Source organism: Podarcis muralis, chromosome 4, assembly GCF_964188315.1.
Source record: "Podarcis muralis chromosome 4, rPodMur119.hap1.1, whole genome shotgun sequence".
In the NCBI taxonomy this organism is placed as follows: domain Eukaryota; kingdom Metazoa; phylum Chordata; class Lepidosauria; order Squamata; family Lacertidae; genus Podarcis; species Podarcis muralis.
Window position 1 is genome coordinate 72671002 of NC_135658.1, and position 23167 is coordinate 72694168.

Below are 23167 nucleotides of genomic sequence, written 5' to 3' on the forward strand. Positions count from 1 at the left end.
TGTAAAGGAGAGGAAGTAAACAAGCAGCAGACAGTAAAAATGAATATGAGAAAGTACTGAATGGAATCTTCACAGTGTTCAATTGGGGCAGCCCTGCTCCCCACATTCAGTTCTTCCCTCTAATACAAGGCTTCCAATTGGAAACAAACATTGGTTCCTCTTTTCTCCCTTTGCCTTCTCCTTTGCCTTCAAACGTTGCTCTTCAGAAATCCAGCCGATGCATGTCTCAGATATCCCTCCCACCCATGCCTCTCAAACTATTTTCACTTGCCTCCTGTGATTTCTTCTCCACATCTCCTTTCCAACCTAATTTCTAACTTCCTGGCCTACCTGGATGGTAAACGCTTCAAGTTTTTTATACTGAGCCCTTTGCTTTGAGAATCTTGCCTAGTAACAGCAACGTTCTAAACTTCCAGAGACTAACATTGGCCAGAATAATGCCTTTTAAATAAAAACTACACCAAGCATACTGGACATTTTCTTTGACCTAACAACAAACCATTTCCCCTAAGAGATAGTAAGTACAAAAAGAAAAATATTTCCAGAAAACCAGCAAAGTGTATGCAAGAAAAGGCAGAGCACCTTTCAACATGCTAGTGTCTCTCATCAACTGCCCAACCCATTCAAAATAATTCATTTCATATCCTGTCTAACCAAAATTGGCATGAACCATCCTCAAACATCTCTCTCTTACACTGTCAAGTTTCAAATCAGTCCATTGAACCATTTTCCAACTAGAAGCCATAGAAGCTATTCCCTCCCTGATTTCTCATTATATTAATGGAATGTGATTCAGCTGACTCACTCTTAACATCAGGCCATCACTGATCTTACATAAGAAGAGTGCTGGATCAGGCCAGGCCAATCTATTTCACCTTTCTGTTCTCATAGCGGCTAGACAAGTATCAGTTGAAAGGTTACAAACCCATGATCAGAATAGTTCTCTCCTGCCTATGAACCTCAGCAACAATCATTATCTACCATAAATTTATATAATCCTCCTCTAAAACCATTCAAGTTTGTGGCCATTGGTACATATTGTGGGAGGGAATTCCATAGTTCAACAATGTACCTATGAAGAATTGCTTCCTCGTCCTGAATTTCTTCTGTCATTTAGCTTCATAGGTTGTCCCCTAGTCCTAACATAATGAGAGGGGGAGAAAAATGTCTCAACAGGAATGGACACCACTACTTAGCACAGCATCTTAGGTTCAATTCTTGGTTTCTCCAGGTAGGGCTGGAAAAGACTCCTGTCTGAAACCCTGAAGAGACAGTCAGTGTAGATACAGTGGTACCCCGGGTTACAGATGCTTCAGGTTACAGACTCTGCTAACCCAGAAATAGTACCTCGGGTTAATAACTTTGCTTCAGAATGAGAATAGAAATCGCACGGCGGCAGCAGGCCCCATTAGCTAAAGTGGTACCTCAGGTTAAGAACAGTTTCAGATTAAGAACGTACCTCCAGAACGAATTAAGTTCTTAACCCGAGGTACCACTGTATTACTGATTTAGTTGCACCAATGGTCTGACTCAGTATGAGGCAGCTTCCTAGCTTCTCCAAACCATACATAATTGTATACACCTCTATCATGTTCTTCCCCCACTCTTACTTGCCTTTTAAACACACATACACACACTTGTCACAAACTTTCTAGGAAGAATTCAGAAACATTTGATTTACTTGGTACTTTATTCCAATTTATATAGCATGGTACCCAACTAAGTGAGCAACAGAACTTCCCCTTCCTCTCCTCTGCCCCATGACCTCTCCAGATCTTCACTGTAGGGTTGCAGAACCCTCAAAACAAATACACAGGGATGGAAGAGGTAGGAGAGGTCCCATTACGTGGCCAGTAATCATTGCATCCCATTATTTTGTTGGATGGCATCCATAATATTTCCATTTTTGTGGCTGTATATGATATAGCCATTATGTGGTAACTGAAGATGCACACACACAAATTCAAATCCAATGTGTATAAATTACATATCAATATTTAGGGTAACCAGGGTACAAGAAATACATTCATTCAAATGTGTCAGAAAAATAATAAAGGATAAAGGGTAATTGATTGCCAAATAATAACCATTATTTATTGTCATGTCAATGTTCCCTCTTAAAAATATCTCCCCCCCCCAAAAAAAAGAGTTAAGCTTTTTATTTTTATTTTTTGCTTTGGCATTGCTATAGCTGCTTATTTTTAAACAAGCACGTAGATCCACAGTTTATCTTAAGGTGGCTTTCATTTCTGACATACAAAACACTCAAAGGGCTTTACAAGTTTGGAAGCGCCTGCAAGCCTTAATCCTTCAATAGCCTACTTTGAGACTTGAGCAGTTGTGACTTGCGACAAAAGGAAGGGGAAGAGAGGAAGCTACAAAACCGCTACGTCTGGTATTTTCATGTTCCTCCCTGGTTGGTTTCACTAAATTGGAAGTTACTTTTATTGATGGTTTTGAAGTGCCACTTTTATAACAGGCTTGTGTCTTTTTCCATACTCTACCATACCATTAAGACTTTGGAATGCATGGAGTAAGGGGCAGGCTCCCAAGTGACTTTCCAATCTGTGTCCGCAGTTCTAGCCAAGTTCCCTTTTAATGTATGGAGCAGGCTAAGTTGAACTCGCTCTCAGAATAACACAGAAGTAAAACGCAGCTGCTGCTTTAAGTGGCACTGTGTGATAATAGGACTCTGCTGTTTACTGGAACTCAAGTGCCTGGACTGGTACACGCACAAGCAGTATATGAAATCTGAAAACATGAGGATAAAGGAGATTTCTTTACGGCAAGACCCTGATCTACGAAAGGAATTGGCATTGCTAGCTCGGGGATGTGATTTTGTTCTGCCTTCCAGATTCAAGAAGAGACTCAAAGCTTTCCAGCAAATCCAGGTTTGTTTACCATTATGAGTTAGACTGAACTGTGTGTGTGTAATATTTTGAGGGATTGGGGGGGGGGGTCATGCTGTTTGAGTGGAAACTAGCCATATATGCCTTGAACTTTGAAAAGCCCAAGTGGTTTTATTAGGTTAGTTTAAAAACAAATACACCTGCATTTGAATATGGCTACTTTGTTCCTGTTATTGTTGCTACTGTTTGCCTTGAGACATGCTGTTTGTTACACTCCGTTTGTATAAGTGGGGTGTTGAACAATATAACTTTCCCTAGCGTAAGTGTTCCTTTTTTAGCCTATGAATGTGAAACTGCTCAGTAGAAAATAAACAATTAATAGTCATTTGCATACTTATCTATCCTGGCCACTTGCATAATGAAATTCATTTTTAAAGTTCATGTCCAGCATCCTGTTATAAATGTTATTCGTGTTATAAATAAGTGAATGTTATTTCTCAACTTACCATGATTTTCTACTGTATAGTATTGTAATCTGATCAGGAGAAAATACTGATCTTAGTTGCTTATAATCAGATATAATACGTTGATGACTACCATGCATTTTAATGTTTAATCTTTTCACCCTGCCTTTCACCACCCTGACAAAGCTGTATTTAGTTGATGCGAGCATCTTCAAAATTGCATAGTTAGACAGAAAAATGAAATTTCGTCCTCAAAGCTGGGAATCTAATAACCATCTTGCTTTCAACTGGAGGGCAGCTTGACACTGGAAGCTAAATTGCTAAAGTCTACATTTATCTTCTTCACATCTCTCCCCCCCCTTCTGCACTTTCAGAAGTTTTCAGTTTTTGATGTTTTATTGTGAGTTGCCCAGATGGGCAGCATATTAATAATAATAATGCCTCATTTCCTCACACAGGTATCAGTGGAAATGTTAATCTGCTGAATGCTATTCTTCCCAACTTACTAAGTTGGAGTAAAAAGTGATGCATGTGTGCAGGCATGCAACTAGGGTGGCAAAATCCCCAACAACCTAGCCTTCCTGCTGCAGCATTTTATACATATATGGGTAGACCTAGGGGCGTTGTTAGTAAGTGGCCCAGAGGGCTGAAGCTATGAAACGTTAGCACTGGGCCTGGATCTTCTGTGTCTCCCCCTTTGTCAAAGCTTTGTTTATAGGGCATTCTGGACAAGTTAAGATAGATAGTTGGGGAGTACTGGTGTTGCACTTTCTGGCTTGCCTAGCCATCCTGTAAGCAAAGGAGAAGAGGGGGGAGGCAAGCTCTTCCCACTTGTGCTCAGGAAGCTACAAGGTGTGGGGAAGGGAGTGACTATGGAGTGGGGAGGACAGCACACTGAATGGTGGGGGATAGTAACCAGGAAGTTTATTGGGTGAACATGAGTCAATAATTTTCTTGTAGCCTGTTGTCTGTCATCACCACCCGGAGAAAACTGTTAATGTGTGTATTCTTTTTCTTTTTTTCTTTTTTCTTTTTTACATCTTGTATGCATAAGTGCTCTGCCCATTTCAGCGATGGAAACGTGCTTTCTGAAAAGTCTTCATGCATATATTCTTGATGATAAAATACACATCATGTCTGGCTTGACTAACTTACGTGAGGGCCGTTTTCTTGATTTCCAGCTGTAGCAAAGATTGTGTCAATCTATTATTGCTGGTTGTCATGTGTGAGCAATAATCGGCTAGTGGCAGGGTAGTTGTAAATATATGCAGTGACTGGATTGGGTGAGGAAGGATGTATATGTATGATAGAGGGACAAGGGGGTCAAGTTACATGTAGGACAAGACTTGTAGTTTTAATTAGTATTGATAGCAGCAGACCTTGCCAAAGATTGTGTGGTTGGGACAGAGGGTCCAATCCACATTGCAGTGTACTGGGTGCAGAAAATCCTCTCTGCCTCTGTCTACCCCCACTCCTAGCATACACCAAACTATGATGTGACAGCAGGAGCCACCTCAAATTTGCATCTACACATAAAAGCTAGCGTGCAAATTCATTTATTGAGCCTTTGCTCTGAGTCTCTTAAGAGACTAGCAACACTTCTTGATGGGGCAAATAATGTTTATAGAAATAAGCGAGCTGTGGTATTCAGTGCTGAATGATTGTTCTTGAAGGTGCATTAGTGGATTTCCACAGCCTGCTTCCATTCTGGATCCTTAGCTACTGACAACAGGTCGATTTTGGCAGCAAAAGTTTACAAATTTTATGCAAGAGGCACAATACTGTGGGATTATTATTATTATTTTGCTACTTTCTTTCACCTTCATGAAAAGAGGAAGAGAGGAAAATCACATCATTCTGTGGGCCTTTCCTGAGTTTTTTAAATATGCGAGTGTTACCCATTGCTTACTTGAGAACTAACTTTTTGTTGTGATGAAGTAGCATTTCCACGACATTCAGATATCAGTAGCATGTTGCTGGAAATATGCTAGGAGTACATTTAGCTGCTGTGATTTAATGGAAGGTGCTTTTAGGACATGGCTTAATCCAGTACATGGGTCCATCGACCAGAACCTCAGTGCAATTGCTTACCTTCAGTTTCTGGAGTGATAGTGTAGATTAAGTCAGGCATGGAGTGAATTCTTGCTGTGGGAGGAGTCCATCCAGTAGGGCCCACCATCTGTGAGTGTCCTTCCTGCAGTCTCTGATTAAGAACTTGCTGGACAATCAGCTTCTTTTCTTTTTTCTTTTCTTTCTTTCTCTCCCCCCCCCCCCCCACTTTTTGAGAGTGTAAAGGAAGTTTCCTTTTAAAAGAAGTCCAGTGTTCCTCTGTTAGGAAGTTTGAAACATTTTTGAATCTGTTTACTGCACCATTGAGCTACTTTGTGCTTCATGTATTTTAAGGTGAAAGAAAAAGAGGTGTGTGTATGTAGCATATATATGTAATGTGGCCTTGTGTATATATAATTATATATATATGCATGAGGCAGAGAGTGAGATGCTCCTACCCCTTTTTTCCTCTGAAGCCACAGCTTGAAATGTGCAAAGAGGCAATCAAACGCTTGTAGCTTGACATTCCCTCCCACTTGTGGCTTTGGGTTGCCCTGTGCTGGAATGCTGGCCTCTCTTATGAGGTCACCTTCATACCCCAGATTCTGATCGCTAGATGTAAAAATAACCCATTTTCAGGTTTTGCTTGGGCGTATGTGTGTTGCAACCACAAACTCTTAATATAAATATAGACCTGCAAGCTCATAATATATTGGGCAACTGTCCCTTCTGCTGTTGTAAGACCCTCCTCTCTTAAATACAAAGATGTAGTCAAGAAATATTTCTGACGTTAGGAGGTAACATGTTATTGAGTTGCAGGGTCTCAAAACCTTTTTATTTAACTTTTTTTAAAAAACCATTACCGGTATATTTGTCTTTCATATAATAACTATTGATCTAATGTCAGTGAACATTTGCCTGTGGTTTTTTTCTTCCAAATTTCTGAATGAAAGGCTATTTTTCACTCGAAATTAATTACTGTATATTGTTTCTGCATCTTCTAGCAATTCTTCCCTCATCTATGCTATTTCAACTTGTTGCCTGGGTCAGGAGTTGGGAAACTCCAGACTTGTGGGGATTTACTTCATTTTTTGCTAGTACCATGAGGCCATTCAGTCAGATATTGGTGCAAAAATTGGCTCAGAAGGGCAGACATATAATTAAAGAACAGAGTGCCTCTGAACATATGCTTGGACCAGGAATTAGTTTGCATTCCCAAAACTGAGGTCACTGAGTTTCCCCCAACTTTGTTTCAAGCAATACATACTTTTAAGGGTTTTTTTTTTGTTGAGCACTTGAAACCAGAACACTTGCCCACTGTACTACACATCACCAGAAATCTGTCATTGATCCTGCTCTATCTTCTTTCTGCCCTTGTCGACCATTAACTTTAATTACTGGGCTGGACTAAGTGGGTAGTTGCACTACAAGCATTGCCATTTCTTTATTCATCTTTTCTGGAATTGTTTTTAAGCTGGACTCCTACATTTGTTTACCTGAAAGCAAGCCATGTTGAACTCAGTAGGAGGACTTCTGAGTAGCCACGTGTAGGATTGTGCTGTGTGAGAGAATTTCTGAATTACCCGTTGCTTGCGCCAGTAAACTGTGTAGTGTGTGAAGCATTTCTTAAGTAAATAGGATTATTATTTACAGTTTACTGCAGAACTAGTATTACGTGGCACCTGTAACCGTGCCAGTTCCACATTTTGAAGCGGTTAAGTGGGCATATATGGGATAAGGCACTCCTGCAAGTAAACTTGTCCCAAGCTGTTAAGCACTTTATATACTAACAGCAAGACCTTGAACCTGGCCCAGTAACAATCAGTGCAGGTCTCTGAGTAGAGGTGTCATTTAAAGCTACATTTTGTTTTTTAAGTGTGCTTTAACAGACCTGAAGATTTTCTTAGGAAAGAGCAGAATGTGTTATAATATAAAGTGCTGTTGCAGTTTCTGTTGCCTGCCAATACTATCACAATGGCTAACAAAGAATGTGTGAGGAGCACTGTTCGGCATTGTACTCTTGCATGCCTTCCTGTAAGACTGCAGACCTCTTTTTTTCTAACTCAAAACATGAGTCTAAGTCTTCAGATTCATGCTGGAGTACATTCACTTGAATCAGTAGTACACCTTTCTCTCCCTCCACACCTGAGTAATAACTGGTCAGAAAACAAGTTTCTCTCTCTGTGGGGGCTGTTGTGAAGAAACAATTGTTTAGATGTGTGCAGGCTGAATCTTGCTGCTATCAGAGCTCATAAATAATTGAAGGAATTTTTTTGTTGAAACTTCACAGTATTTTCTGTTGTGGACATTTAAAACAAAGAACATCTACAGTGTTATCCCATGGCAAAAGAGTAGTGTACAATATTTGAACTAAGTTATTATATTGTGAAGTTCTTGAGACCAAAACTAAACTTGATTCAAGACTGAGTGTCCTAATAATAATCTGTTTTTGATATAATGTTGCTCCAAGCCTGTGCAATAGAAGTTGCATGTTATGCAGCTCATAAGTATACATGGTCTATTTTTTAGCATTTTTTGTATTTATTGATTTCGGTTTTTGTTTGTTTATTAAATTGGTTTAGTGCCCTTCATCTGAAGATCACAGGGTGGTTGGCAACATAAAAATACAAAATGAGAACACAAAATACATAATAAAACAAAAGCACATCAATAACCCCCCTCCTACGATCACATTTAAAGGGCCATAGAAAGTTTGTCAGCCAAAGGCCTCATTATAGAGAAACGTATAGGTAATGAAGGCTCCAGGTGAGCCTCCCTGAGGAGAGCATTCAGCAAATGGGGAGCCACCTCCGAAAAGGCCCAATCTTGTGTTGCCACATTCTGGACCTCTCATGGAGGAGGCACATGAAGGAGGGCCTCAGATTATGATTGTAGGGTCGAGGTCAGTTCATATAGGGAGAGGTGGTCCTGAGCCATTTAGGGCTTTATAGGTCAAAACCGACACTTTGACCTTTATAGGACAAAACCAACACTGCAGCCAGTGCAGTCGGGCCAGGATCCATGTAATATGCTCAAACCATCTTGCCGCAGTAAGCAACCTGCCTGTTGAATTCTGCACCAACTGAAGTTTCCAAACTGTATTCAGAGGCAACCCTACTTATAACATGTTGCTGTAATCTAAGCTAGAGGTTACCGGAGCATAGACAGTAGTTAGGCTATACCTTTCCAGATGGGGCACAGCTGGGCCACTAGCCAAAGCTAATGGAAGGCACTCCGCATCCCTGAGGCCACCTGAGCCTCAAGCGACAGTTAAGGATCCAGATGTGCCCCCAAGCTGCATACCAACAAAAGCAGGCACCCTCCTAGGGAACTGCTCATTAACAGTGGCTCAGTCTTCTCTGGATAACCCCACACATCAGTTTCCTGTAGATGTTAAACAGCATAGTGGATAAAATTGAACCCTGAGGAACCCCGCATTGAAGGCTGCACAGGCCCACAGATCATTCCCCAAGGATCATTCTCTGGAAACAACCATCCAAGTAGGACTGGAACCACCACAAAGCAGTGCCACCTAACTCAGATAGCCACTCCAGAAGGATTCCACAGTATCGAAAGCCACTGAGAGGATGAGAAATAGACATATTATCCCCGACTCTCTTCCAACAGAGATCATCATTCCAGGGCAACTAAAGCAGTTTATGTTTCAAACCGGGCCTAAACCCCTATTGAAATGGATCATCATTTTCCTCCAAGAGCACCTGGATCTGGTCCATGACCACCTGCTCAATAATGTTGTCCAAGAAGGGGAGCTTGGCAACTGACTGATAGTTACTTAAGATTTTCCAAATGCAGGGAGGATTGGTTTCTTTAGGATTGGTTTTATTGCTGCCTCCTTCAAGCAGGTAGGGGTCACCGCCTCTCACAAGGAGGCATTAATCACCTCCCTGGCCCAGAGTGTGGCCTGCCACAAATGTTGGGCCAGTGACGTTAGGGGCCAGAGCCAGTCACCTCGGCATGGATGTTGAAGTCCTCCAGACCCAGCAGTCTGGGAGTCCTCAACACTGCCTATGAGACTAGCTTTGTCACCTCAGGCACTGAGACTGCTATGCAGCGAGGTGGCTGGTAAACCAGCAGAATGCCTAATCTATCCCAGTTGCTCAATGCCAGGAACACATTACTTTCATTCTGCTCTTGCCATATACCATATACCAAAGCAATTTTTCATTGTGCATGCTTGTGCACCCCTTTTGGTCATCATTTCTCTGCATCTTTGGAGTAAAAATGTGTCAGCATATATCATCTACTTCAAACTCTAAAAGGTGCTTACCGAAGGGCTTACTATCTGCTGATGGCAATGTTTGTGTTTCCTCAAACAGCTGGTGGTCGTGTTTAGCTGTCACAAGCCTAACATGTAAAGAGCAAAGTACTTTTGTAAAGAAGGGAATGCTAAATATAATCAACATTTCCCAAATCTAAAGGCTTAACATGTTACACTCTGCTGTCCTCCATTTGGCTGCAGTAGAAAATAATTAGTGCTTACAAGCTTAAATTGTATGGTGTGTTAGTGCTGTTTTTTGTTGTCATGAAGTTTCTTATAGTGAGCTGTTTTGCAAACTTCAGTTTTCATTTCTTAGCTGAAACTTTTTTTGTGCCATTTGGTGGGTATACACTAATGTAGCAGTATGTATACCAATATTATGTGGCAAGAGAGTTTAATCCCTGCAATCTGTATAATTTATGGCCCTATTAGTCATAGGGTAGGGAATTAGCTATGAAGAGCACTGAAGCTCTGACCCTTCACTATTGGAAATACGGTTGTCCTCCCCCACCCCAGCACAAGATAAAGCGCCCACATATTTCTGAGCCTGCCTTGGCATCCATCCAGCAAGGCTTCAAACTGGGGGAGAGAGAAAAACTGGAGCTTTCAGAGTGCAGAATTATTCAGCCAATAACAAATTCCAGTACTCTTCTTCAGTAATGTGAATCCACAGCACTCTGCCTATGCTTGGCTGTTTCGGACATTTTTGCAGAGCTGTTTAGGTATGGGCAGTGTTAGAAACTGTGATATGAAAGCTAGGTGCTAAATGGCATCTTAAACCAAGGTTATAGGCACAACAACAGAATGTCTAGGCACACTTTTTTATAACAAGAATACAAAGCTGAAAATGACTGCAGCTAAAATACTATCTTCATTTTTCACATGGTCTAGTCCTTCCCCTGCCCACCCCCATAATATTCTTAAAAGGGTCTCTTCTTCAGTCTTCATGGAGTAGCTGGAAGTGGGGCGGCAGAAAAAGTTCTTCCTTTCCTTCCACTCTGCGGTTTTAATCTGAAATCTTAGGTGCAGTTCTTTCTCGGTCAGTCAATACCACTGGGCCAACTGTATTACAGCACTTCCATTCCTACCTGTGAGAATCCAGAGAGTAAAAAAAGAAGAATCCAGAGAATACCATTGTGGAAGTGCTCTTTGGCCTCCTGGTACTTTTAATATAGTATTCCACAGGGCATTATTTTGTGTCCAGTGCTATTTAACGTATGTTCCTACAGAACACTTGACTCAGGAGTTGCTGTGTAAGCCCTGGGCCAGTGCCTGAATGTAGTGGTGGACTGAATGAAGGCCAATAAACTGAATTTGAATCCAGAGAAGAAAGAGGTTCTTTAGGTAGATGGTCTTATGCCAGAAGATAGGCCAGTTGCCTGTTTTGGACTGGGTTGTACTTCCTCTGAAGGAGCACATATGTGGCTACTCCAAGATGCATCTTTAAAGACCTGAATGACCTCTGTGACTACTAGTGCCTTTTGTCTAGTATGCTGGCTACAGACATATCTAGATCGGGGTAGTCTGAGCACTGTAGTCTACGCATGGTACTCTCAAGACTGCTGTAATACAAGGTTGCCCCATGAGTCTGAACCAGAAGTTCCAGCTAAACGGTTGATGAGGGCATACGGCCAACAAACCTTTGCTAAAACATCTGCACCATATACAACTGGGCCAGGCTCAAGGTTCTCATATTAATATTCAAAGCCCTGAACAAATTAGGTCCATGATATCTTAAGGACCTCCTGAGCCCTTATATGATATCCCAGCTGAGTCACCGTATCACACAGAGGAGCAGTGTTGATTGCTTCAGAAGCCCAAATGGCTTCAACTAGAAGTAGGACACTTAGTGTTGCTGGCTCCATGCTGATTCTTCAGGCATAACCTTTTCAAGAAGAACCAGCCATTTTTACCATTGCTTGTATTGTTTTATGGTGCATGTTTTATTGTGCTTGCATATTCTGTTGTATAGTGCCTTGATACCTTATTTGAGATGTGGTGATCTATAATATTTGTTTATAAGTATAGCTAACTTTTCAGAACAGTATGCAATTCTATTTTATAGTGCAATCATATGCATGTCTATTCAGAAGCAAGTCCCATTGAGTTCAATGGGACTTACTCCCAGGTGTATAAGATTGCAGCCTTGGTGTAGCATTTCTCAGTTTTATTCCATCTGTTGTTCCTTTTGCTGTATGCTGTCGTATTTCCAGAGAGCAATATGAATAAAAGATGTTTACCAAAAGCAACTTTTTATTAAGTTGCTCATTAAAAACTGCTATTGCTCTTTTTTTATTTTGACTAATAGTCACATCTATACATATGTTGACATGCGATTTCTTCCCCTCTTTAAAGTGAGCCTTAAAAAAAAAAAAAAAGCTGCCCCCTCATTTCTTCCAAGGATGCAGTATCACTTTCCACCCCTTGTTCTCCCCATTTGAATTTGGAAAAGAACTTGCTAAACAACTGGAAATTATAGTGTAGTCTTGACACATTTAGCAAAACTGTTCATTATTTGCTAGTGATTACTTGGTAATGTTGGTTCCAATAATAGATTAACCTTTGAGCAATTGCAGATGTTTTGTTACCCATTTCCAAAAGCGTGCGAGGAGGCTATAAGGCAAAAGGCAGTTTTTTCTATCACAAATTTAAAGAATAGTCACTTTCATTGTTAGGCTTCAGAAAAATCTCTCATTTCCTTCCCACCAGTTTAAGTGTTATTCCTATATTACCATACAAATGGTACAGTGGTAGGATTGTTAAGTGTACATTTAAAGACTTGGAGACAAAACTGTCAAGATGCCTATTTTAGTTTATGTCTTAAAGTTTAATTTTTCCTTTTTCTATAGGTTCAGTCAAAGAAAGAAGAACCTTTGACACCGTCTCTGAGCCAAACCATTCCAACGTTTTATTTTCCTCAAGGATGTCCGAAAGAAAAAGTGAACATAGATAGTGTTATTACTAAGATAGAGAAAACTTTTGCTCAGTTTCCAAATGAGAGAGCAACATTAGAAGATATGGGTAAAGTTGCAAAGGTGAGCCCAATAGGTTTCTCTTTTTCTTGCCCAGAAGGATATGAAGTCATGAAGAACATCAAATATACTGAAGCGTGTGCAGTGCAATCCTAGGTGTGTCCATAGGGCTGTATCCTTAGTATATTATTTGGAAAGGAGAAAATAATTTTTAAGTGGGACCTACCTCTGCCCATAATGGTGGAGTAACTGCCACTTACCAGGAGGGGGAGGGATGAGGCAGCAGGATAGTTGGCACTGTGTGGGTTCATTGGTGGAGGTGGTACTCCTCACCAGCCGCTCATCTGCTATGCTGATATAGGCTCTCACCTCAAGGAAGTGGCTTGCATGCCACTAGCAGCATATGAGAATATGGCCTGAATCACAAAGACTTGCAAAATATACGGTAGCAGTTTCTTTCTTGCATGGTGCCTTAAGGATCTCTCCAGCAAGTTAAGGTTCGCTAACAGTCTGTAAAAGTTATTTATGCAATAGAGAGGCTGACAATAACAGATTTTCCTATGGAAAGAGTTGTACAGTGGTACCTCTGGTTACAAACTTAATTTGTTCCAGAGGTCCGTTCTTAAGCTGAAAGCGTTCTTATCATGAGGTGCACTTTCGCTACTGGGGCCTCCGGCATGCAATTTCCATTCGCATCCTGGGGCAGAGTTCACAATCAGGAGCAGCTACTTCCGGGTTAGCGGAGCTCATAACCTGAAGCGTTCGTAACCAGAGGTAACACTGTATTTAAAGAGAAGTAAAGGAAAAAGTGATAGGATTCAGTCCAGCAAGACCTTGCATGCTACAAGTGGCGTTTTTGCCAGAAACATCCCTTTAATGAGCCTAAGGTTTCGACTTACATTTGAAATAAGTATAAATAAGGTTGTATGGCATCTAGGGCAGTATAGGATTTCACTCAATAAGTTAAACAATGTACTTTGATGCTTACAATAGTGCAATAAAAATGAAAGTTACTTTCCTTTTTCCAAAATGTTGGCATTCTAGTAGGCCTGACAGTTCTAAAAGAATAATCCTCAAATTTGCTTCTGATTAACTCTAGGCTTGTGAATGTCCTCTATATTGGAAAGGTCCACTATTTTTTTGTGCTGGAGGAGAACGAACAGGATTTGTATCAGTTCATAAATTTGTTGCAATGTGGCGAAAGTAAGTATGATTTATTTAGCAAGGCCATTTCATCATGCTTTAAATAGTTTAACTGAATAAATTACCTAGAAAAAACCCAGCATTAGAATAAGGAACACGGCAAGAGTTTTAAAATATTTATTGTCCTCTTCCCCCATCCCAAAAATGTATATTTGGATTTGGTGTAAAACAACCATGCCATTTCAAAGTGAAGTTTTTAAAAAAGAGAAGGAAAAATAAGATGCTTGAAAAAGTTCATAAATAAAGGCATTGCTGGGTTTGAACAGTAACTCTTTTAAGCCTGCTAGATTCCTAACATTTGATGGGTGCATATATGGCAATTTAAGAAATTTAGGGTTATTATCATTAATAGTTATTTCAGGCATTGCAATAGAATTACATATATAAAACAGTTGTGTATGTAAAAACAATTGCCCAGTGCTTTTTTCCTTTAAAAAATGTTTAGGGGTACTCTCGTTTTGACTCAAGAAAATCACCATTTTATAGTTCAAATCGGGGAAAATAAATACAGTAAATGGACAAAAGTACAAAGATTCACAAAATGTTTAGGGGTATGCATACCACTATGTCCTTCCAGAAATAAAGCACTACCATATATATATCAGATTGAAACAACAGTGAATATATAAAATCTATCCAGATCCAGGGCAGGGACCATCTAGAAAAATATTTTAAAAGGCTTGTGGAAAGAGAAATGTATTTAGCAGGCACCAAAAAGCCAATAGAGGATGCCCTTCTCTGATATGCAAAGGATAAGGACCACCACAGGAAAGGCTCGATTTTAACATTGTGCGGAATAGACCTCTTGATAGGATGCTATCTGCAAAAGGTCCTTGTGCAGAATGCAGTGATTGGTTGAGTATGTAGGAGATGATTGGAGCATGTGTGGCTCACCTGGGGCCCTCCAGGTGTTGTAGGACTATCAGTCCTAGCCAGTATTGCCAGTGGTCAGGAATGATGTGTATTGTAGTCCAGCAGTATCCAAGGGATCACAGTTTAGCCACCTCTAGATCAGAGATTTCATTAATTCCTATGCATACATTTTGAGCAGATCTCCTGCTGGGGAAAAACAGGTTGCATTACAAAGAAATCCAGTGCAACAGTTGCACTAGCAGAAGCTTGTTGTGCAGCAGATGATTCTTGCTCAATCTGTTGCACAATAATCTCCAAGGGAATTTGTGTTTCCCCCTACACAACAGCTGATTGTTCTTGTGCAACATTCTTTGGTAATGTACTTTTGCTTTCCTTTGTGCAACCATGTTCCACCAGCACAAGTATATTGCTAAGTGGCTTTAACTTAGTACAGTCGTACCTTGTTTGTCGAGTGGAATCCATTCTGGAAGTCTGTTCGGCTTCTGAAAACGTACAACAACCAAGGCGCGGCTTCCAATTAGCTGCAGGAGTTTCCTGCACTCATTCGGAAGCCGTGTTGGATGTTCGGCTTCCAAAGAACATTTGCAAACACTCACTTCCGGGTTTGTGGTGTTCGGGAGCCAAAACATTTGAGTCACAAGGCGTTCAAGATCCAAGGTATGACTGTACTACATTGCAAACAACTCACAGGGCATTTAACTTAATATACATGTGCACATTAGACTACTTATGCATTTCAGGATTCTACAGACTTGCCATGATGCTGCCTCCAAGTTTGTTCATCTTCTCAAGAGCCCTGGATGTAACTATTTGGTACAAGAAGACTTCATTCCATTTTTACAAGTAAATTGCACTTTCTTGCTTGCTATTTTTATGTCATGAACCCTTTAAAAGACTTTAGTTTACTTTCCATTCTTTTTTAAAGAAATAAACACGACCAGCCCTTATTTGCCATCTCAATGACACACAAGCTGAAAGATCAAAAAGCTCAAGCCATTCCTAGGCAGCCTGATTACTAGAACATGGTGAAAATGAATCAGTGCTAATTTTCTCACCCAAAGTTGATATGAAGGCCATTCTGCCTCCATAGCCTTTTGAAGCCTTGCGATTCCTTTTCTAGCTTGCATTCAGATTACATATGTGCATTTGCCCAGGTCCCTACTCTGAATCCATGCTTGTCTTCCCTCCTCCTCCAAACTGTTTTCCTCCATTACTGCTTTCTCTCTGGAGAAAAACCCTTTTCCCAAATAACTGGAATTTTGCATATTATTTCTAAAATTAGAATTCTGTTTTTTCTTCCTAAAAATGAAACCTACTTTTCAAATAAGTTAAGACATTGTGCTTAAGTACCAACAACATGCTTCTAACCTTTGTGCTTCTTTCTTAGGATGTGGTCAATAGTCATCCCAGTCTAGTCTTCCTAAAAGAAGCATCAGAATTTCATTCTCGGTATATTACAACAGTAAGTGACTTGTATATAAAGCTTGTTTTTTCTTGGGGCCAATCTAGAACGATTTGAGCATATAACACCAATCCTGGCACAACTGCACTGGCTGCCAATTAGTTTCTGGGCTCAATTCAAAGGGCTTGTGTTGACCTATAAAGCCTTACATGGCTCAGGACCTCAATACCTTAAGGGCTGCCTCTCCCCATACAAACCAACCCAGATCCTGAGGCTCTTTTCTATGCCCACCTCCCTCCCAGAGAGGTTTGAGGGGTGGTAACAAAAGAATGAGCCTTTTCTGTGGTGGCTCCTTGATTGTGGAGTGGCTCGCCTTTCACCATCATTACATGTCTTTAGATGCCAGGCAAAAATATTCCTCTTTACCCAGGCGTATGGCTATTAAATAATTGAAATAAGTGAAAGTGTGGGGGAGTAGACTGTTGTTAGAATATGATCATTCCGCCAGCACAAGCATTTCTGCTCGCCAGTCAAAACGATATACATTCCCCTGCTGTTCTGTGAGTTCTCCTGATCCCTCAGAGCCGACGAGGTGTAGGGGTGTGTGTGTGTGTGTGTGTGTGTGTGTGTGTAGCAGGGTAAAGCTCCATTAAATTAGTGAAACTATTTGAATTGAGTAACATGAGTTTGCCACCATCACATCTAATACTATTATTGCTACCACTTCCATTTATATGCCACACTTTATCAAAAGATCTCAGGGCATTAGAAACACATTACAAAACATCAATGATCAAAACGTAATAAAAATATAGTAATAAGCATACTGACAGACAGCCTAATAGTAAAATAATAATTAATGCAACATTGAATTCCATCAAATATCCCACTGAAAGTTTTCTCAGCTTTGTTTAGGTAAGTACAAGCCTTTTAAAGCTTATAGAATGTAGAAAGCAGGGATTTGGAGAAGGATAAAGCACAGTGGCTATAGGTTAAGTCCAAAAGATCTGTCAAGATTTCAAGCCAGATAAATTGAAGGAGTCTTTATATCATACTTAAGTACTCAGACTATTTGGATGAATGCAGTTGGTGCATCAGTCATGCTTTTTTTTATGTTTCAGGTAATACAAAGGATATTTTATACAGTAAACAGATCCTGGTCAGGAAGGATAACTTGTAACGAACTCAGAAAAAGCAGTTTTTTACAGGTATGATCTGTGTAGTTTTGTGAATAACAACATAAGCCTTTATATGTTAACTGTTCAAATAGAGGGCACTGAAATCAATGAGCGCCAGATGGTTTAGAGCAGTGTTTCCCAAAGTGGGCGATACTGCTTCCTTGGAGGGTGCTGGAACTATCCAGGGGGGCACTAGCAGCCTCGGGTGCAATTGTGGGGAGGGGGGCAATGGAAGCATAAAGAACATTTTGAAAAACCGTTCATACATGTTTCATCTGTTGTGTAATAACGCTAACTGCCAGGTTGGGCTCTGTTGCAGAACGGCAACAATTCCTCCCCTGGACCCAGCGGTTGAGCTGGAGGTGAGGGGTTTTCCTGGGCTTGGGTGAACCCTTTTTGGCTTCACCCAGGAAGTAGATTGCAGCTTGACTGCCTATTTATATAGATACATAAAATAATGCAAATTTGTCACTGCATATTTCTGTTTGTTCAGTCAAAGAAGGTAGAATTCCAGGGGTGTGCTGAGTATTTTATTTTATTTTTCTGAAAAGGGGATAGCAGGCCAAATAAGTTTGGGAACCACTGGTTTAGAGGGTGAACAGGTTTTTTTCCCTGTGGATCTTAATTCTGTTCAGGAATATTTTTATTTGCAGTTAGCCACTAAGGCTTAATGCTTGTGATTTGACAATGTTCCAGTTGAATTTTACATTGGTTTGTTGAAAGCCTGCTGCAGGAGGTTGTGCCATATTTATTTAAGTAAGATCATATTTTTCATCACAGAACTGTTAAACACAGTTTAGGCAGTAGTTTAAATCATGATTTACACCATTGCAGATGAACTTCAGGTTTGCATGCTTCCTCGATGCACATGGAAGGAGACAAGTGAAAGTTGTTTTCAGTTTTGACTAAACCTCAGTTCCCTGTTAGATTTAGAACTTTGAGAAGTTGTTGGTAAGTATAGAACTCAATGGGGCCTATAAGATATTGAATTCTTCCTACAAACTGCTAATACGGTACTTCCTCTCTTTTATCAATAGAACGTGGCATTATTGGAAGAGGAAGTAGACATTAACCAGCTGACAGAATACTTTTCATATGAGCACTTCTATGTAATCTACTGCAAATTTTGGGAGCTGGATACAGACCATGACCTTTATATTGATCCGAAGGATTTAGCTCGGCATAGTGACCATGGTATGACAAATGGAACAATTCAGTTCATTTTGGATAGTGCATGAGAGTACATTTATGAGTCTGCAAAGCTGGAAGATATCCTATGCTCTTCTATGACAGCACAGAAGTTGCCAGCCAGGTGGGGCAGAGCCGCTACACTAGCTTCCCTGCAGATAGGTGGCTGTTGCTTATTTGGAGGGGAGAGGCCGATGCAGTGCAAACACACCAGCAGAGCCATTCTGTTGTTTCTGACTGCATTTGCACGATGCTGACTTCCCCACTGTGTCTCCTTTTTGGTAAGCAACAGCGACCCACTTGCTGTGAAGCCAGCATAGTGACTCTGCCCCCACCTTACAAACTGCTTCTGTGAAAGTATCTATATTTGTAGCAAACCAATCCTTAATCTTTGATCATAGTTCATTTCATTAAATTTTCAAATACATAAAATAATAGTCTGTAGACCTGGTTGTTACATGTGTAAAAACTCTGTGTATTTTAGCATATCTGAGGAACATTCCTGTAGACTGGGAGCCAGCTTCTCCTGCACACACAGTACTCAGAATCAATGTGTGCTTTCTTATGCCACTTCTGTGTGATGCTTGCTATATGACTCTTCTTAGTGTTTACCGTATCTATAGTGTTAATAATTTCCTTTTCGGTGCTGTATTGGAGATTTTGCTGAAGTCCACACGGAATGAGAAGTATTTGAAAGATGAACTAAACTGTAGGGTTTCATCTGCTTTAAACCTTTTCTACTGAGGAACTAGTTATAAAAAGGCAGTCTGCAGTAGTAAAATACAACTATATTGTAGTAGCTTGGCTGGTACCAGTGCAGAACATTTGTGTTAGTTTAATGATGGTGCAATCTTCTGGGGACAATTACCAATACACAGTCAAGAGCTATGATCAAAGAGGTTTGGGGCTATATACCTTTTACACTGTCATATGTCATTTTATCTGTACTGCTAAGCTTCCAGATTGGCTAACAGAACTAACACTTCCGTTGTGCCGATTATCCCTTCTAGACTCACAATGAACTTGAAATTAAAATTTAACTGGATTTATGTTTCTTTTATAAGAAGTTTTAATCAGACACACCTAAGAAGGGGCTAGAATTTTGAACAGAACCATGTCTGTTCAGTGGGCCAGTTCATATGCTCAGCATTCTTACCTGGCATGAGAATCCCTTTACATCACGAGCAGTGTTCTTGCCACGCATATATATGTAGTATGTGATACACATGTAGGCCTGAGGGATGCAGCTTCCTCTCCCCCAAGAGAGACACACTCTCCCATGGAAAAATACAGGGCAAACTGGGCATACTGACATCACACTTCTTTTACCTAAAAGATGCCCAAAGAGGATCTCTGCTGGGTGGGTATTGATTGTTAGGTCAGAGTCCTTAGATGTTGATTCCTTGGTGAACTAAGGCTTCATTTGCTGGAGTGGGGAGGAAATTGTTCAGTGAAGCCAGAGTATGAATGTGTTCCATAAGAAATGTAAGATGTTTTTCAAAAATTCAGGTTGGCAATTGTCCAGGTAGAAGCAGGCACATGTGTTCAGTTGCAGGCATTTAAATAGCATTTGTAAAGATAAGACACCCAGGCCCTCTATTTTAACTAATTTTAATATTGGCTTTTTATAATGTTGTATCCTGTCCTGCGACCTTATAGTGAAGAACACGTAAGAAATCTAATGAATAATAAATAAGGCAAGGAATGAAGTATTTCTAATAAAGTGTTTATGCACAAGCTCTGAAACATTTAAAATGTATGATTTAACTTTAACATATTGACTGTAACCATTTTGCTCTTTCACAGCTATATCTAATCGGATGATAGAGAGGATTTTCTCAGGAGCTGTAACAAGGTGTCTCTTTTTTACTTATTAAATTTAAATTTAATCATCATGCTTCAAGATTAATTGGCAAAGTACATGGACAGCTGAATTCTGATAAATATAAACATATTTCCAAGATTCAATATTTCCCTTAATATTGATTATTCTAAATGCTTCATTTTTAAAAAGATTGACAAACTGTAGGCTAATTTATAAATTCTTTTCCATATATTAAAAGTACAATTTCACTATAAAGAAAACAATCAACAACTGCATTTTCATGACTGACAGCGACAGTTGTGTTTTAGAGTACTAATACACATATGAAAACGGTTTTTAATACCTTCTCTTCTCCCTTTGCTTTAATCACCTGAATCTCAAAGAGGCAAGAAAGCACAGAAAGAAGGAAAAATAAGTTATGCAGATTTTGTATGGTTTTTAATATCGGAAGAGGATAAAAAGACTGCAACCAGGTAAGAATAAATAGCTGTTAGGAATATAATTGCAGGCCTTTTATACAAGATCATGGGGTCAGGTGACTTGTGCTGCTACCAAAGTTTGATAATTAAATTTCATTTTACAGATCTTTCTTACGTTCAGTACTAATGAATTAAGAGGTTTGTGTGTTAAGGAGAGGCTGGGTGCTAGCTGTCAGGGGTGCAATTATTTCATACTACATTGAGCCAGAGGGTTAGGGTAAGAAATGTTGTTGGCATTTGTCTGTCTCGAGAGACAATGGAGTGTGCCTCAGGGGGTGAAGTCAAACCATTGCATTAGCAGCACCAAAGTGACTTCCCTAGGGCGCAAGCCTCAGCAGTGCGTTTGGCAGCAGCTTGGCTGCAGGAGTTGCCAGAAAGAGGCACACAAGGCGCCATCCAACTGTCTTAGGAACTCCAATCCGGATTTCTGTAGGGTTTATTCCTTAGCCATTTCTTCTTCCGAAGATATCCCACAAGGCAGCAGAGGTTTAAGATCAGTTTTTTCCTTCTCCCAGATGTTCTACCTTCCCACCTTGATGAGCCCCATCTGCCCCTCGCTTCCCTCTGCAGCATGTGCAGAAATCACCTTCTTGACCATTGGAACCACGGTTTTTCTCCTCCACTCAATTCCCTTCGTATGCAGGGGAAGTCCCTAACTCACCAAGGGTTTGAGACCCACTGCCTACCCTCACCTGGTTTAGCCAGCAACAGAGAATGTGATTTCTGACTATGTCCCCCTCCAGTATGCCCCACAAATCTGTTCTGGAAGAGTTTTTCAGGGACTGGCGTTGCAGGAGCAGAGAGAGAATCAGAGAGGGTATTCTGTTAGCAGATACCTCTATACTTGAGCAACTTCACTGAGAAGAACCCACTGGATTCCACCCAGTGTGTCCCAAACTCTTGGCCCATGACAGTACAACAAAGCAACAAAATGAATGGCATGTGTAATACTCAAAGCAATATTCACATACAAGCAATTGCTGCTGAATACTTTTGGTGTTGACAGTTTAAAAGTTCAGCATGTGTTCTCAGCAATTTCACAAATTATCAGCCATTTGCAAAAGGTCCTTTGTGTTTTTTATGTTATAACAAAGGATATAAAAATAAATTTGAAATTGGGTGCTAAATTGTTTAATTATTCTTTGCAGCATTGAATACTGGTTTCGCTGCATGGACCTTGATGGGGATGGTGTATTGTCAATGTATGAACTGCAGTACTTTTATGAAGAGCAATGTCAAAAACTGGACAATATGGCCATTGAACCACTGCCATTTGAAGATTGCCTTTGCCAGATGCTTGATCTTGTGAAACCAGAGTGCGAAGGTGATAGGTTCTTTTCCATCTTAACAGCCTCTCTGCAGCAATCTTTTTGCTAACAAGATAAAATCATGTATGAAGTCTCTTTGGCTAAATGTTCTGGCTTAGTTATCACATTTAGCAGGCAAAATTCATCTGATAAATTGCATTATGACAGGATTTCAGTCGTAATTTCCAACCTGAAAATTGGCAAAATTATCAGGTTATCAGACTGAGTCAAAAGCTTGCTAAAATAAGAATTGTCACCCCCACCCCCAGAATTCATGATGAGTCTTCATCCTCTTGGGAAGAAGCTCCAAAAGAACTATTTTGATTTTAATAGTAATAGGAAACATTATTTTTGAGAATAACTTACTCCACAGATCTTAATTGGGAGATCTCTCATATATTATCCACAGGGGTTATTAGTCCCAGTTCATCAGTAAAAGCAACATTTATAAGCCTTTTCAGTTTTCCAAATAATTCTATCACAGCCTGTAACTTATCAAACGTTTAAAACCTTGTTTCTGATCCTGTTTCCAGGGAAAATAACTCTTCATGACTTAAAGAAGTGCAAGATGGCAAATGTGTTTTTCGACACCTTTTTCAACATTGAGAAATATTTAGACCATGAGCAGAAGGATCAGTTTTCTATGTTGAGGGTAAGAACAATTAGTGTCGCAAGTTGATGTTCATAAGCTTAACAGTCTCCTTGATGATAATTTCATTTAATATTCTTCAGTATTATAAGCATCATTGATCATACCCCTAGGGCACTGAAAACGAAAACCAAGAACTGTCTGATTGGGAAAAATATGCTGCTGAAGAGTATGATGTCCTAGTAGCAGAGGAAGCAGCTAGTGACCAGTGGAATGATTGGTGAGTACAGTTTTTAAGGCCTGATGTTTTGGTTTTTTGGTGTGTTTTTTTAGAGATGTTGTAAGCAAGCCACCCAGAGTGGTTGGGGAAACCCAGCCAGATGGACGGGGTATAAATAATACAAGTATTATTATTATTTACTACAGTTACGGAATCTCATCTTAATATTAGCAAAAGAGATTGGTTTTATTACCACAGCTCAGGCTTAGATAGACCGAAGTGACTAATTC

The 23167-nt window shown here is 40.1% G+C and overlaps 1 protein-coding gene and 1 long non-coding RNA gene across 5 annotated transcripts in view; one reads left to right on the plus strand and one right to left on the minus strand.

Moving 5' to 3' along the window:
• Positions 1 to 23167, plus strand: part of PPP2R3B (protein phosphatase 2 regulatory subunit B''beta) — a 38728-nt gene that overhangs the window by 9977 nt on the left and 5584 nt on the right. For 3 of the 4 annotated variants that reach the window (XR_003706502.2, XM_028727793.2, XM_028727794.2), the window contains exons 3-13: positions 12491 to 12676; positions 13713 to 13816; positions 15430 to 15532; positions 16077 to 16151; positions 17213 to 17299; positions 18307 to 18463; positions 20264 to 20312; positions 20666 to 20755; positions 21910 to 22085; positions 22602 to 22720; positions 22831 to 22937. Coding sequence is in view for 3 of the 4 variants with exons in the window: in XM_028727793.2 (XP_028583626.2) it covers positions 12491 to 12676; positions 13713 to 13816; positions 15430 to 15532; positions 16077 to 16151; positions 17213 to 17299; positions 18307 to 18463; positions 20264 to 20312; positions 20666 to 20755; positions 21910 to 22085; positions 22602 to 22720; positions 22831 to 22937 (1253 nt within the window). In the remaining variant the exon portion in view is untranslated. Of the gene's footprint in view, positions 1 to 2315; positions 2892 to 12490; positions 12677 to 13712; positions 13817 to 15429; positions 15533 to 16076; positions 16152 to 17212; positions 17300 to 18306; positions 18464 to 20263; positions 20313 to 20665; positions 20756 to 21909; positions 22086 to 22601; positions 22721 to 22830; positions 22938 to 23167 lie in introns of those variants that run through there. The other variant, XM_028727795.2, reaches the window with a different exon arrangement.
• Positions 13918 to 16138, minus strand: LOC144327535 (uncharacterized). The gene is made up of 2 exons (XR_013392646.1): positions 16058 to 16138; positions 13918 to 14872 (listed from the first exon to the last, which is right to left on the minus strand). It is a non-coding gene; the product is annotated as an uncharacterized LOC144327535 (long non-coding RNA).